Below are 15214 nucleotides of genomic sequence, written 5' to 3'. Positions count from 1 at the left end.
GCTGAAAAGAAACCTCGTACGGTCTACTGAATTCAAAATTGCTCAAGTCGAATTTCACGAAAACAAACCCCCTTGGGACCAACATCAAAGGAGGAGGGAGAGATAGAGAGATAGAGATGCAGAGATTTAGAGGGGGTTTTCAGAGCTTAGGTCCCAAGCAGCTGAAAGCACGGCCGCCAATAGTGCAGCGATGAAAATCAGGTTTGCACAAGAGGCCAGCTTTGGAGGAGCACAGAGATCTCGGTGGGCCATAGGGCTGGAGACGGTGACATAGATAAGGAGAGTTAAGGCCATGGAGGGATTTGAAAGCAAGGATGAGAATTTTTAAATTGAAGCGTTTCTGGACCGGAAGCAAATGTAGGTCAGCCAGTTAGGATACAACAACAACTTGTATTTATATAGCGCCTTTAACGTAGTAAAACGTCCCAAGGTGCTTCGCACGAGTGTTATAATACAAACATTTTACACCGATCCACATAAGGAGAAATTAGGGCAGATGACCAAAGGTAGGTTTTAAGGACCGTCTTAAAGGAAGAAAGAGAGATAGCGAGGCTGAGAGGTTTAAGGAGGGAATTCCAGAGCTTAGGTCCTATGCAACTGAAGGCACGGCCGTCAATGGTTCAGCGATTAGAATCAGGGATGCTCAAGAGGGCAGAATTAGAGAAGCTCAGACATCTCTGGGGGGTGTGGGGCCGGAGATTACAGAGACATGGAGGGGCAAGGCCAGGGATAGATTTGAAAACAAGGATGAACATTTTGAAATCATGCAACCTCAGTACCACACCGATGCCTTCTCTCCATACCCCCGATCCCTTTAGCCGTAAGGGCCACATCTAACTCCCCTTTTGAATATATCCAACGAACTGGACTCAACAACTTTCTGTGGCAGAGAATTCCACAGGTTCACAACTCTCTGGGTGAAAAAGTTTCTCCTCATCTCGGTCCTATATGGCTTACCCCTTATTTTTAGACTGTGACCCCTGGTTCTGGACTTCCCCAACATCGGGAACATTCTACCTGCATCTAACCTGTCCAGTCCCATTAGAATTTCAAGTTTCTATGAGATCCCCTCTCATTCTTCTAAATTCCAGTGAGTATAAGCCTAGCCGATCCAGTCTTTCCTCATATGTTAGTCCTGCCATCCCGGGAATCAGTCTGGTGAACCTTCGCTGCACTCCCTCAGATTAGGAGACCAAAACTGCACACAGGGTCTCACGAAGGCCCTGTACAACTGCAGTAAGACCTCCCTGTTCCTATACTCAAATTCCCTCGCAATGAAGGCCAGCATGCCATTTGCTTTCTTTTTTGCCTGCTGTACCTGCATGCCTACCTTCAATGACTGATGTACAATGACACCCAGGTCTCTTTGCACCTCCCCTTTTACTAATCTGTCACCATTCAGATGATAATCTGCCTTCCTGTTTTTGCCACCAAAGTGGATAACCTCACATTTATCCACATTATACTGCATCTGCCATGCATTTGCCCATTTACCTAACCTGTCCAAGTCCCCCTGCAGCCTCTTAGCATCCTCCTTGCAACTCGCACTGCCACCCAGCTCAGTGAGATTTGCAAACTTGGAGATATTACCTTCAATTCCTTTGTCTAAATTATTAATGTATATTGTAAATAGCTGGGGTCCCAGCACTGAACCCTGCGGTACCCCACTAGTCACTGCCTGTCATTCCGAAAAGAACCCATTTATTCCCACTCTTTGCTTCCTGTCTGCCAACTAGTTCTCTATCCATGTCAATACATTACCCCCAATACCATGTGCCTTAATTTTGCACACTAATCTCTTGTGTGGGACCTTGTCAAAAGCCTTTTGAAAGTCCAAATACACCACATCCACTGGTTTTCCCTTATCCACTCTACTCATTACATCCTCAAAAAACTCTTGAAGGTTTGTCAAGCATGATTTCCCTTTCATAAATCCATGCTGACTTGGACCGATCCTGTCACAGCTTTCCAGATGTGCTGCTACTACATCTTTAATAATTGATTCCTGCATTTTCCCCACCACCGATATCAGGCTAACTGGTCTATAGTTCCGTTTTCTCTCCCTCGTTTTTTAAAAAGTGGGGTTACATTAGCTACCCTCCAATCCATAGGAACTGATCCAGAGTCCATGGAATGTTGAAAAATGACCACCAATGCATCTACTATTTCTAGGGTCACTTCCTTAAGTACTCTGGGATGCAGACTATCAGCCTCTGGGGATTTATCGGCCTTCAGTCCCTTCAATTTCCCCAACACCATTTCCTGACTGATAAGGATTTCCCTCAGTTCCCCCTTCTCGCTAGACCCTCGGTCCCCTAGTATTTTCGGGAGGTTATTCGTGTCTTCCTTAGTGAAAACAAAACCAAAGTATTTGTTCAATTTGTCTGCCATTTCCTTGTTCCCCATTATGAATTCGCCTGATTCTGACTGCAAGGGACCTACATTTGTCTTCACTAATCTTTTTCTCTTCACATATCTATAGAAGCTTTTGCAGTCAGTTTTTATGTTCCCTGCAAGCTTACTCTCATATTCTATTTTCCCCCTCCGAATTAAATCCTTAGTCCTCCTCTGCTGAATTCTAAATTTCTCCCAGTCCTCGGGTTTGCTGCTTTTTCTGGCCAATCTATATGCCTCTTCCTTGGATTTAACACTATCCCAAATTTTCCTTGTTAGCCACGGCTGAGCCACCTTCCCTTTTTTATTCTTACCCCGCACAGGGATGTACAATTGTTGTAGTTCATCCATGTGATCTTTAGATGTCTGCCATTGTCTATCCACCGTCAACCCTTTAAGTATCATTCTCCAGTTTATCCTAGTCAATTCACGTCTCATACCGTCAAAGTTTCCTTTCTTTAAATTCAGGACCCTAGTCTCTGAATTAATTGTGTCACTCTCCATCTTAATGAAGAATTCTACCATATTATGATCACTCTTCCCCATGGGGCCCCACACGACCAGATTGCTAATTAATCCTCTCTCGTTATACAAGACCCAGTCTAGAATGGCCTGCTCTCTAGTTGGTTCCTCGACATATTGGTCTAGAAAAACATCCCTTATATACTCCAGGAAATCCTCCTCCACAGTATTGCTACCAGTTTGGTTAGCCCAATCAATATGTAGATTAAAGCCACCCATGATAACTGCTGTACCCTTATTGCATGCGTCCCTAATTTCCTGTTTGATGCCATCCCCAACTTCCCTACTACTGTTTGGTGGTCTGTACACAACTCCCACTAACGTTTTCTGCCCTTTGGTGTTTCGCAGCTCTACCCATATAGATTCCATATCATCCACGCTAATGTCCTTCCTTGCTATTGCGTTAATCTCTTCTTTAACCAGTAACGCTACCCCACCTCCTTTTCCTTCCTGTCTGTCCTTCCTGAATATTGAATACCCCTGGATGTTGAGTTCCTAGCCTTGGTTACTCTGGAGCCATGTCTCCGTAATCCCCATTACATCATACCCGTTAACAGCTATCTGCGCAGTCAATTCATCCACCTTATTACGAATGCTCCTCGCGTTGAGACACAGCCTTCAGACTTGTTTTTTTTAACACTCTTTGTCCTTTTTGAATTATGTTGTAATGTGGCCCTTTTTGATTTCTGCCCTTGATTTCTTGGCCCTCCACTCTTGCTTTTCTCCTTCCTACCTTTTGCTTCTGCCCCCTTTTTAGTTCCCTCTGTCTCCCTGCATAGATTCCCATCCTGTGGAAGAAAGAATCTATGAATCTATGGCTTATGGAAAAGGGAAGGGTTAAATTGTTTTTTGATATGCTTAAAGAAATAATAGGACTAGAAAAATAGCCACGCTTTTTAGCCTTGAAACTTAGAGATGCAATTAAATGACCATCTGGTATTAAAAGGGAGTCTCCTTTTGATTCTGCTTATTAGACTGTGAACAGAGAAAAACTATGCAAGGACAGATAGAGTGTGCACCTCCCGAAACGGCCTTTGTACTCGTGGGACTAATGAATAAGATTCCTCTTCTATTTCTGTATTCAATTTCTGTATAAAGATAAGTGCAATTTGCTTGTATGTCAGAGTTTTGCCTTGGTACGGTCCAAGCAGGCTCTCCGAGATATATCTTGCTTTTTAAAATAAATTCTCTCGAAGTGCAGTTCTGAAAGTCTCCGCCTGAGTTAATTTAAGCTAAATATTTCCTCGACAGATTCTGGCGTAGTCCGGCAGGATCTCTGATAACGAGATCCAAAAGAACTAAATTTAACTTTTAAAGAGAGAAAAGAGGAATTTTAAAGGACCTTCCTAGCTAAAAGAAGGAAGGTGCCTAGGCCGTCCTAGCAAAAGGGGGACGGGCTGCCAAGATCCCCTAGGGGGTGAGGCATAAGGTAGCTACCGCTAAGAAGCTAAAATAACAAAAAGGCAAAAGGAGACCCCGAGCTGAGCGGAAAAGAGAACACCGGTGAGCGCTTTGTAAATTATTGTATATTTTGTAGGATTGTCCTAACTCTCATTTCAGAAAAGACCGCGAGACGTTGCACCCGGAAGAATGGGAAACGGCTCTAGTCGAGCAGGGCGCTCGCGCCCAGTTCCTAGAAAAGGAAAGACGGACGACCTCTCAACTGAAAGAATGAAAGTACATCCTAAGACTGAGAAAAGAATCAGTAAGGTAGTAAAGCAACGAGAGAAGGTAGGAGATCCCATTGTGCCGCCCGGCACTGTAATTAAAGAAACAGGAGACGACAGATACGCGGTAACGTTTAGTAGCGATTTGTACGGTTGGTCTGATGGGGATTGGCCATATGGAGGAAGTTTTAAATTGTCCTTAATTGAGGAATGGAGACAGACCACCAAAGATGGGGCGGGGGACCCCACTTGGGATAAAGATTATATGGAGAATTGTTTTAAAAAATGGACAGAGGTGGCAAAGAGGCACCAGCCCCCTAAAAATAAAAAGAAGGAGGAGGAGAGTAAGGAGAAGCCCCCTCCCTCTTACAGCCCCCCAAGTGCCCGGTTATGACCGCTTCCCCTGTCGGCTTATACCCCCGTCTTCCAACCACCAAGCCAGATGATTGGCAGGAGATTATAGAAATAGTGGCCGCTCAGCTGGATCAGGCCTCTAGGCGACGAGAAAATCCACAAAACCCACTAGAAAATGAAAACGGGGCAGGTGGAGGAGCCGATGGAGGAGACCCGGGAGCATCTGGGTCAGGGGACGCCAGAGCCTCTGGACAAGAGGGCATAGACCACAGATATGGGGTAGAATCAAGAGGGCAAGCGGCTCAAAGAGAAGCCGCTGACTCTACTTCCCAAACCCCGTCAGCCAAAATCCTAGGGTAATGATAGGAACTACGGCAGTTTTAAAACCATGGTCCCCTGGAGAAGCCGGAGATATGATATCAGCCGCCCCTAATCCTGTTAAGAAGCCAGTAGCCTTTCACAACTGGCTTGAGCAAACCTGTACCATTTATAACCCCCTCCCCGGAGATGTGAAATTATTACTGCAGGCAGCATATGGGTCCCCTTGGCAAGGGGTAAAAGATATATTCCCTATACCCGCCGGCGAAAATGGAGATTGGCGGGAAAATAATGACATAGAAGGAAATGAGTCCCGGGAACATTGGTTACAGCACCGGGGCAAGGATGCCATATTAAAGGGAGCTAAAAAGCATGGAGATATAGGGGAAGTCACCCGCTGCTTGCAGAAAACAGAAGAATCGATGATAGATTTTGCAGGCAGATGGAAAAATAGTTGGGACGAGCATGCAGGAATACCAATGGATCAAAATGAACCTTTGGCAGTGCAAACCTTGTTAAATTGTATGTTGCCACAACAAGCAAGAACATACAAAATTAAGGTCTTGGACTGGCAAGGAAAAAGTTGGAAAGAAACGATCACAGTCCTGGCCAACATGGATAGGGAGGGACTATTTACCTATAAGGAAAACAAGGATAAAACAGCAGGTCAGTACTATCAGCAAAAAGGAAGAGGACAAGCGCAGAATAATAGAGGAGGATATGGGGGACGAGGACGAGGAAGAGGGAGAGGACAGTGGCCCCAAAGAGACCGCTCTCAAGATGAGTGTAGAAATTGCGGAAGAAAAGGGCATTGGGCTCGCGATTGTAGGTACCCCCCGAAACAGGGTGGAGGATTGAAAGGGGGTTTCCCCGAACCTCCACCTCCCTTGGCCCCTCAGTTTTCGTTCTCTAACCCCAACCCGCACCAATCAGCATAGGGATGCCCCGGAGGCTTAGTGGTACAGGCGCCAGCCCTCCGCCTATCAGCGGACATAGAAGAAAACCCTCTGGCAGTAGTAAAAGTAGGAGACACTTATGTGAAGTTCCTGGTGGATACCGGTGCTACTATGTCTTCTGTACCATCCTCTGTGGGATTACCTGTAAGCAACACCACCGTCTTAAGTATGGGTGTGGCCGGTATCCCCATGAAAGAATTTTTATCGGAACCTACCAAATTGATAATTGAAGGACAATCGGTTAATGATGAGACTTTGATAGTCTCTAAAACAACACCGCTCCCTTTATTGGGAAGACAGACTTTGTGCAAACTAGAAGCCACAATTTATTGCACAAAGGAAGGAATGTACATGGAGCTCCCTCCAAATAAAATCCATCAGTTCTTTAATGGGATTGAAGAAGAGAGAAGGGAGGATAACAAAGAAAAGGCTGCCCTCTATTGTTGGCAATTGATTGGCAACTTCTATTCCCCCTTGATACATGAAGTTATACAAAACTTAAAAGCTAAATGTATATAATTTTGACAAGCTTTGAGGCAGTTCAGCTTCACTGTACAGCCTGGTACACTCGCCAAAAAGCTGAAACTTACCAGTGTTTGGTACAATCCTTTTTAAATAGAGAAGAAATAGTAGAAGCTACGCCCCGCATTTATTTTGGACCAGAAGGATTGGGGGTAGCCATCGATTTGACACCCTTACAGCAACAGCGGTTTAGAGAAGCGAACTCGACACCCCATCTGACCTTGGCTGTAAAACCGCCAGCGAAACCTGAAGATATAGGTCCGATGATTGTAGGAATAGAAAGAGAAAAACAGCAACACGGCTATCAACCTTGGGCAGTAATAAAATTGCAAAGTGTTCAGATAGACTTTATCACCCACAACAGGGGGATTCTCCAGTGGAAAGGTAAAAATCATGCCTCCACTTTTGAAAAACAGCAACCCCCGGAACAACCAAGCCCTAAGCTGCCAATGGCATTGAATCAAGCATCTTCTGAACTTTGGGCAAAGCATAAGAATCATGTTGGGCAAGTACATTCTGCAGTACCCCATCGGGTACAATTAATAAAGAACGCCGTGTTACCAAGCATTAGGCAATACAGACTGCCTCCAGAGGCAGAAAATGGGATAGAGCCAGTCATTTCTGCATTGTTGGAACAAGGAGTTTTAGAAAAGACACAGAGCCCGTGTAACACTCCGATACTGCCCATACCAAAGGTTAATAGGCCGAATGAATGGAGATTTGTGCAAGATTTGAGAGCTATTAATAAGATAGTAGTCCCTATCACCCCTGTGGTACCGGACACCAACATTATACTATCTGCTATACCACCAACAGCAACTGTCTTTACTGTAATAGACCTGTGTTTAGCTTTTTTTCTCCATCCCGTTAAATCAAGAGAGTCAGTATCTGTTTGCTTTCACCCACAAGAAGCAGCAGTACACATGGACCAGGTTGCCCCAAGGATACACCGAAAGCCCCGCAGTATATGCAGCAGCAGTAAAAAGAGACCTTGAAGACTGTTCATTATCAGACCAGTCTGTACTGCTGCAGTATGCGGACGATTTGCTTGTGGCTTCCAGCCACGGATACAGGTGCATGCAAGACTCCCTAAAACTGTTACAGCACCTATGTGAGAGAGGGCACCGAGTGTCGTTACAAAAGTTACAATTTTGTCAGACTCAAGTCCAGTACCTGGGTTTTCACATATCTCAAGGGCAGAGGCAGCTAGGACCAGAAAGAATTCAGACAATTCAAAGGGCCACCATACCAAAGACAAAGAAGGATATCTTGTCATTTTTGGGGATGGTTGGGTACTGTAGACAATGGATCCCCGATTATCGAGAATGGGATGCGGTCCTAAGATCAGCTGCCCTAAATGATGCCCCACCCAAGGTGGAGTGGACCCCAGAGAGAGAGGAGGCATTTAAACAGTTTAAAAAAAGCCATTACTAATGCTCCGGCGTTGGGACTTCCGAATTATGGTAAACCCTTTCAGATGCATGTGAATGAAAAAGAAGGATTTGCAACAGCAGTACTAACCCAAGAACATGGTGGGGGAAATAGACCAGTTGCTTATTATTCGGTTTTACTGCCTCCAGTAGTAAGGGGAATGCCAGCGTGTCTACGTGCTGTAGCTGCTACTGCGGTCATGGTGGAGAAGTCGGTACCTATTGTCTTGGATCATCCATGTACTGTCATTACAGCCCATGCTGTGTTATTACTTTTGAATTCAGCTGCCACACAACACTTTACAGCGTCTCGAAGAACAGGTTATGAAGTATTACTGCTGTCACACCCTAACTATACCTTTCGACGTGCACCGGTAGTGAACCCAGCCACCTTTCTTCCTACTAAAGAAGTAGAGGATCCAGACCAGCATGATTGTCTGTTAATGGTGGAAGTAGCCACCTTACCAAGACCAGATTTGCTCACAGAGCCCATGGACAATCCTGATCTTATTCTCTATACGGATGGATCATCACATAGGCTGTCGGATGATTTGTTTTTGGCAGGCTATGCTATTGTAAATCCCCACGAAACTGTTGAAGCATTCGCCCTGCCTCCCGGAACCTCGGCTCAGGCTGCTGAATTGTTTGCCCTCACTAGAGCTTGTATAATAGCTAAAGATCATACTGCTAATATCTATACTGATTCTAGATATGCATTCGGTGTGGTCCATGATTTTGGACAACTGTGGAAAAACAGAGGCTTTATCACCTCTGGTGGAAAGCATATTAAGCACTCTCAACTGGTGCTTAATCTATTAGACGCTATTCAGTTGCCAAGTAAGGTAGCCATTATCAAATGTGCAGCTCACACAACCGGTGAGGATGGAGTATCAGTAGGAAATAGGAGGGTTGACGAAGCAGCCAAACAGGCCGCTTCGGCACAGGCAGACTGCCTTCAAGAAGTCTCAGTTTCCCCTCCACAGGTACTTGACATCCAACAGCTTAAAACAGCCCAACAACAAGTTACCATGCAGGAAGGAAGAACTTGGGAAAACCAGGGTTGTTTTCTAAAAAACGACATTTGGTATCACCCTGATGGGCGAACTGTTTGCCCTAGATCTCTATTTTTGCCCCTGTCTCGCCTAGCACACGGTCAGGCTCACATGGGCAAAGGAGGGATGATGCATGCTATTAATGCACAGTGGTATGCACCAGGAATAACAGTAGTAATTGAGAAAGTTGCTAGAACATGCCAAATTTGTCAACAAAATAACAGAGGTAAAACACCTACTGAATATGATCATCTACCCCAACCAAGTATGCCCTTTGAAAATTTGCAAATTGACTTTGTCCACATGCCTCCAGTATCAGGTCTTAAGTATCTATTAGTCATAGTAGATATGTTCACAAGGTGGGTAGAAGCGTACGCCACTAGGAAAGACGATGCCCGAACAGTAGTAAAAATTCTATTTAAAGAAATAGTACCAAGATATGGGATACCTATGGGAATCAACGGTGACAGGGGAACCCACTTCACCGGAAAAATAGTGCAAAACCTTGCAGAAGCATTAGGGTTCCAGTGAAAGTTACATATACCATATCAGCCACAGTCCTCGGGAATGGTAGAAAGAGTAAATGGGATAATAAAATCTACCCTTACCAAGGTATGTCAGGAGACTGGACTGAAGTGGCCAGAAGCCTTACCATTAGTATTGTATACAATGAGAAACCAGAAAAACCGAAACACTGATTTAACACCACATGAAGCCTTATTGGGAAGACCAATGCCTACTGGCGTAAAACCACCACTGGCAGATGAAAAAATAGCATTAATTTGGAATGATGAAAAATCACTAAAGTATGCTCAGGCCATGTGTGAAATAGCAAGAAGTCTGCATGAACAAATAAAGCAGACACAGGTGCCTCCGTGGGAAGGAAATATGCACCCTTTCAGACCTGGAGATCAAGTGTTAGTAAAAACATTAAATAAAGAATCCTTTTCTCCTAGGTGGAAAGGACCATATCAGATAATTCTCACAACACGAACCGCTTTGAAGTTGGAAAAGCACCCGAACTGGGTGCATGCAACCCGCTGTAAATATTATTTCCCAGACGAATTACAGCCGAAGGAAAAGGCATTGAACCAGGACATACTATGGTCGCCCGACTAAGAAAACAGCCATCTGCTCGCTGAAGAACTGTACCTGCTCTTGTATTAAATATTTGGACTTGAAAATATTGCCCAAAATTCACGGACGGATGTCAGAGCTCATTTGTGTGCCAGTTTGGGCCTTTATTATTTGGGTCACTGTTACTATCGTGTGGACGTGTTATTGTAACAACTTAATTCAAGAGTGGTATAGAAACAAACAAGAAAGGGAAGATGGGAAGGGACTCTTGGAAAAATTATAAATGGACGTTAGGTATACTGATCATTTTAGCGACAGAGAACTCCCGGCAGGAGGAAGAAGTCCTAAAAGAAGGAAGAGTATGGAAGGGAAATATGGTATGGGAAAGAAGTAATAGTATGAGGCAGCAAGGCAATTTTATATGCCCAGTAGGCCAAAGTTGTAAGGTAGGGAATTTTACGGCACGATGTGAGGCATGTGGAATGAAGGAAGAAAGAGGGGAGTTCCAGTTTATATTGGGGAAAGGGTATCGGTTGTTCATAGAATACCAGGCCGATGTGTGGATGAAGTGTACCCGGAGCACAGGGAAAAACAAGAGATGGGGGTACATAGGAGGGCCGGACGAGAGAAAAGACTTCCTCCGTTATTCATATACAAGTATGGTAGAAGGGCAGCGGATGTTGTGCATGAATAACACACTGGTGAATGGAGGAGACCCATTTGTGGTAAAATGGTCAGTAAAAGAATCCGGCCACCCAGAAGACCGGGACCCGGGACATCTAAAAAGGATACTGACCACTTGCATCCCAGTGGTAAGATCCCCAGGTATATTAAATCTAACAATACGAATTAAATATCCCCCAAAGAAAGAAGATGGTTGCCACACAACCAGTATTAAGGTATCTTTTGAAAAAGAAAGACCCCAAAGAAAGAAACGGGATGTGTTCGGGACTGTGTAAGGTGGAGTGGGAGCAGGAATAGGAGCATTGAACTCCATGGATATCGAGACCCTACAAAATAAAATCCAGGCCGTCGGAGGACTGGTAGGGGAAGATATAAAAATCAGAAATGCCTGGGATGAAGGATTACAGCAATTACAGATATCAGGTTACGTCCTAAATGAAATGACCTGGCAACAGAATGAAGGGATAGAGAAGGAAATAGAGAACCTAATGAAAGAACAACAGGGAGTAAACAAGTACACCCATTGCCTGTTTAAAGAAATGATCAGACAGCTATTAAGAGCCGAGTCAGAAAGGAAAATATTATCTTTCCATGCTAACACATGGGAAAGGTTGCTGGAAATTAACAAAAGAGATAAGCTTCTTAATTTAACCATTAACCCTCAAAAAAGATATACCAGTTGTAATTCAAAAGGATGTAACGTTACTGGAGAGATAGTAAGTATGACACGAAAAGAAATTTGGTGTCAGTTCCAAGTAATGCCCCAGCTGTTTGGACAGAACTTCTGGTACCCAGAATTTAAAGGAGATTGGGTCGATGAGAAGAATATGACACATCACCAGAGGGGATGTGCTAGGTGGCCATTCGGAATGGTATGTCCCTATCAGACCGCCATATACGAACCATGCTCACTGCAGCACTCCATTGGAGTATGTAAATGGGAATTAAAGCCAACAAATGACACTGAAATAACGGAAATAGGACAGAATGAGATCTGTGTGACAGGAAATAAACCTGTCTATCTGGATGGAATTTTGTATAAACCCCCCATTAATAAATGCGTGAGAAGAGTCTACACCCTGTATGACCCTGAAATAAAAAGAACTTATACCTTTGGGCAGTGGCAAAATGTAGAAAATTATCTGTCTATGCACAAGATTGAACCCTTACCCCCTGTAATTAATTTGACCAAACTGCACAATTTGATACGTAATGACAAGAAAATTGAGGAAGCTCTGTCAAAGCAAGGCAGAGACATCCACCAATTTAGAGTCGAAATGAGTTACAAGAAGGGGCAACTAGTGAGAATCGCAGACGAAGTCACCTCTTTGACAGTACACCACTGGTGGGATGTGTTTACCGGATGGTCCCCAAAAGCTACAGCAGTACTGAAGCTTGCTATACACCCCATAGTAATCGTAGGCATGGTTATGCTTGTATTATTAATAATCCTTTGCGGAATGTGGATAAAATTAAAAAATGTAATTAGTCAAGTAATAAACCCCATTTTGCTCAAGAAGAGAATATAGGAAATTGTGTTGATCTAAAAAATAAAAAGATCAACAAGGAGGGAATTGTGGAAGAAAGAATCTATGAATCTATGGCTTATGGAAAAGGGAAGGGTTAAATTCTGTTTTTTGATATGCTTAAAAAAATAATAGGACTAGAAAAATAGCCACGCTTTTTAGTCTTGAAACTTAGAGATGCAATTAAATGACCATCTGGTATTAAAAGGGAGTCTCCTTTTGATTCTGCTTATTAGACTGTGAACAGAGAAAAACTATGCAAGGACAGATAGAGTGTGCACCTCCCGAGACGGCCTTTGTACTCGTGGGACTAATGAATAAGATTCCTCTTCTATTTCTGTATTCAATTTCTGTATAAAGATAAGTGCAATTTGCTTGTATGTCAGAGTTTTGCCTTGGTACGGTCCAAGCAGGCTCTCCGAGATATATCTTGCTTTTTAAAATAAATTCTCTCGAAGTGCAGTTCTGAAAGTCTCCGCCTGAGTTAATTTAAGCTAAATATTTCCTCGACACATCCCCCTGCCTTTTTAGTTTAAATCCTCCCCAACAGCACTAGCAAGCACTCCATCTAGGACATCGGTGCCAGCCCTGCCAGGTTGCAGACCCTTCCAGTTTGTACTGGTCCCACCTCCCCCAGAACTGGTTCCAATGTCCCAGGAATTTGAATCCCTCCCCCTTGCACCATTCCTCAAGCCACGTATTCATCTGAGCTATCCTGCAATTCCTATTCTGACGAGCATGTGGCACTGATAGCAATCCTGAGATTACTTACTTTGCGGTCCTACGTTTTAATTGAACTCCTAGCTCCCTAAATTCAGCTTGTAGGACCTCATCCTGTTTTTTACCGATATCGTTGGTACCTATACGTACCATGACAGCTGGCTGTTCACCCTCCCCCTTCAAAATCCGTTGCAGCCGCTCCGAGACATCCTTGACCCTTGCACCAGGGAGGCAACATACCATCCTGGAGTCTCGTTTGCAGCTGCAAAAACGCCTATCTATTCCCCTTACAATCGAATCCCCTATCACTATAGCTCTCCCACTCTTTCCTGCCCTCCTGTGCAGCAGAGCCACCCCTGGTGCCATGGACTTGGCTGCTGCTGCCTTCTCCTGATGAGTCATCTCCCCCAACAGTATCCAAGGTGGTGTATCTGTTTTGGAAGGAGATGACCACAGAGGACCCCTGCACTACCTTCCTTCCATTGCTCTGCCTGATGGTCACCCATTCCCTATCTGGCTGTGTAACCTTTACCTGCGGTGTGACCAACTCACTAACCGTGCTATTCACGACATCCTCAGCATCGCAGATGCTCCAGAGTGAGTCCATGCGCAGCTCCAGTGGCGCAATACAGTCTGTCAGGAGCTGCAGCTGGATACACTTCCTGCATGTGTAGTGTCCCTGATTTCCCACATAGCACAGGAGGAGCATGACACGGGTCAGGGCTCTCCTGCCATGACTTAATCTTTAGATTAACTTAATTGGTAACAACGTCAAAGGTGTCTTACTGATAAGAAAAAGAAAAAAGATAAAGAAAAGAAAAGCTACTCACCAATCAACCAGCCAATTACTTACCCTCTTTGCTGTGATGTCACACTTCGATTACTTTTTACTTCTTTCTTACTTTTGACCCTGCACCAGCTGCAGCTCGCTGCTCCTCCCTGAACTGCCGCCAAACTGGGACCGCCGCTGGGACTTTATAGGTCGCTGCTCGCTCTCGCTGCTCCTCCCTGAACTGCCGCCGACCTGGGACCACCGCTGGGCCTTTATAGGTCGCTGCTTGCTCCTCCCCGCACTGCCGCCGACCTGGGACCGCCGTTGGGCCTTTATAGGTCGCTGCTCACTCCTCCCCGAAATAATCATGGACTCAGCGCCACTTCCCCGGCCGCACCCCATAACCCCTTATCCCTTAAGAAACTGTCTATTTCTGTCTTAAATTTATTCAATGTCCAAGCTTCCTCAGCTCTCCGAGGCAGCGAATTCCACAGAGTTACAACCCTCAGAATAAATTTCTCCTCATCCCGGTTTTAAATGTGCGGCCCCTTATTCTAGGATCATGCCCTCTAGTTCTAGTCTCCTCCATTAGTGGAAACATCCTCTTTGCATCCACCTTGTCAAGCCCCCTCATAACTCTATTCGTTTCGATAAGATCACCTCTCATTCTTCTGAATTCCAATGAGTAGAGGCCCAACCTACTCAACTTTTCCTCATAAGTCAACCCCCTCATCCCCGGTTTATGGCTTTTTTGACTTGCGCAGCAAGTTATGATGATCTGGAATGCACTGCCTGAAAGGATGGTGGAAACAGAGTCAATAGTAACTTTCAAATAGGAATTAAATATATAATTGATAAGGGAAAAATTGCTGGGTCTTGGGTAAAAGAGCATAGGCACAATGGGTTAAATGGCCTCCTGTGCTCTATGATATGAAATAATGTAGTGGATATTGTGTGGATGGAATTTGAAAAGATAGTTGATAAGGTGCCAACGAGGAAGTTTGTTGATAAAAAATTAAGCATGTGGTATTAAAAGGCATAGGGCAGCATGGACAAGAAATAAAAACAGAAAATTCTGGAATTACTCAGCAAGAAGGCAACATCTGTGGAGCGAGAAACAATTATGTTTCTCTCTCCACAGATGCTGCCTGACCTGCTGAGTATTTCCAGCATTTTCTGTTTTTATTTCAGATTTCCAGCATCTGCAGTATTTTGCTTTT

General features: G+C 44.4%; 1 protein-coding gene across 1 annotated transcript; it reads left to right on the top strand.

Moving 5' to 3' along the window:
* Window positions 1-3802: 3802 nt before the first annotated feature.
* LOC139226860 (uncharacterized) lies at window positions 3803-12973 on the top strand. Its single transcript, XM_070857953.1, has 2 exons — window positions 3803-12151; window positions 12484-12973. The coding sequence occupies exons 1-2, from the start codon at window positions 11288-11290 to the stop codon at window positions 12601-12603; spliced, it is 984 nt and encodes a 327-aa protein (XP_070714054.1). The 5' UTR covers window positions 3803-11287; the 3' UTR covers window positions 12604-12973.
* Window positions 12974-15214: the final 2241 nt, after the last annotated feature.

The sequence above is a fragment of the Pristiophorus japonicus genome, chromosome 16 (genome assembly GCF_044704955.1).
Source record: "Pristiophorus japonicus isolate sPriJap1 chromosome 16, sPriJap1.hap1, whole genome shotgun sequence".
Lineage (NCBI taxonomy): Eukaryota > Metazoa > Chordata > Chondrichthyes > Pristiophoridae > Pristiophorus > Pristiophorus japonicus.
This window is presented reverse-complemented; position numbering and strand designations above follow the sequence as displayed.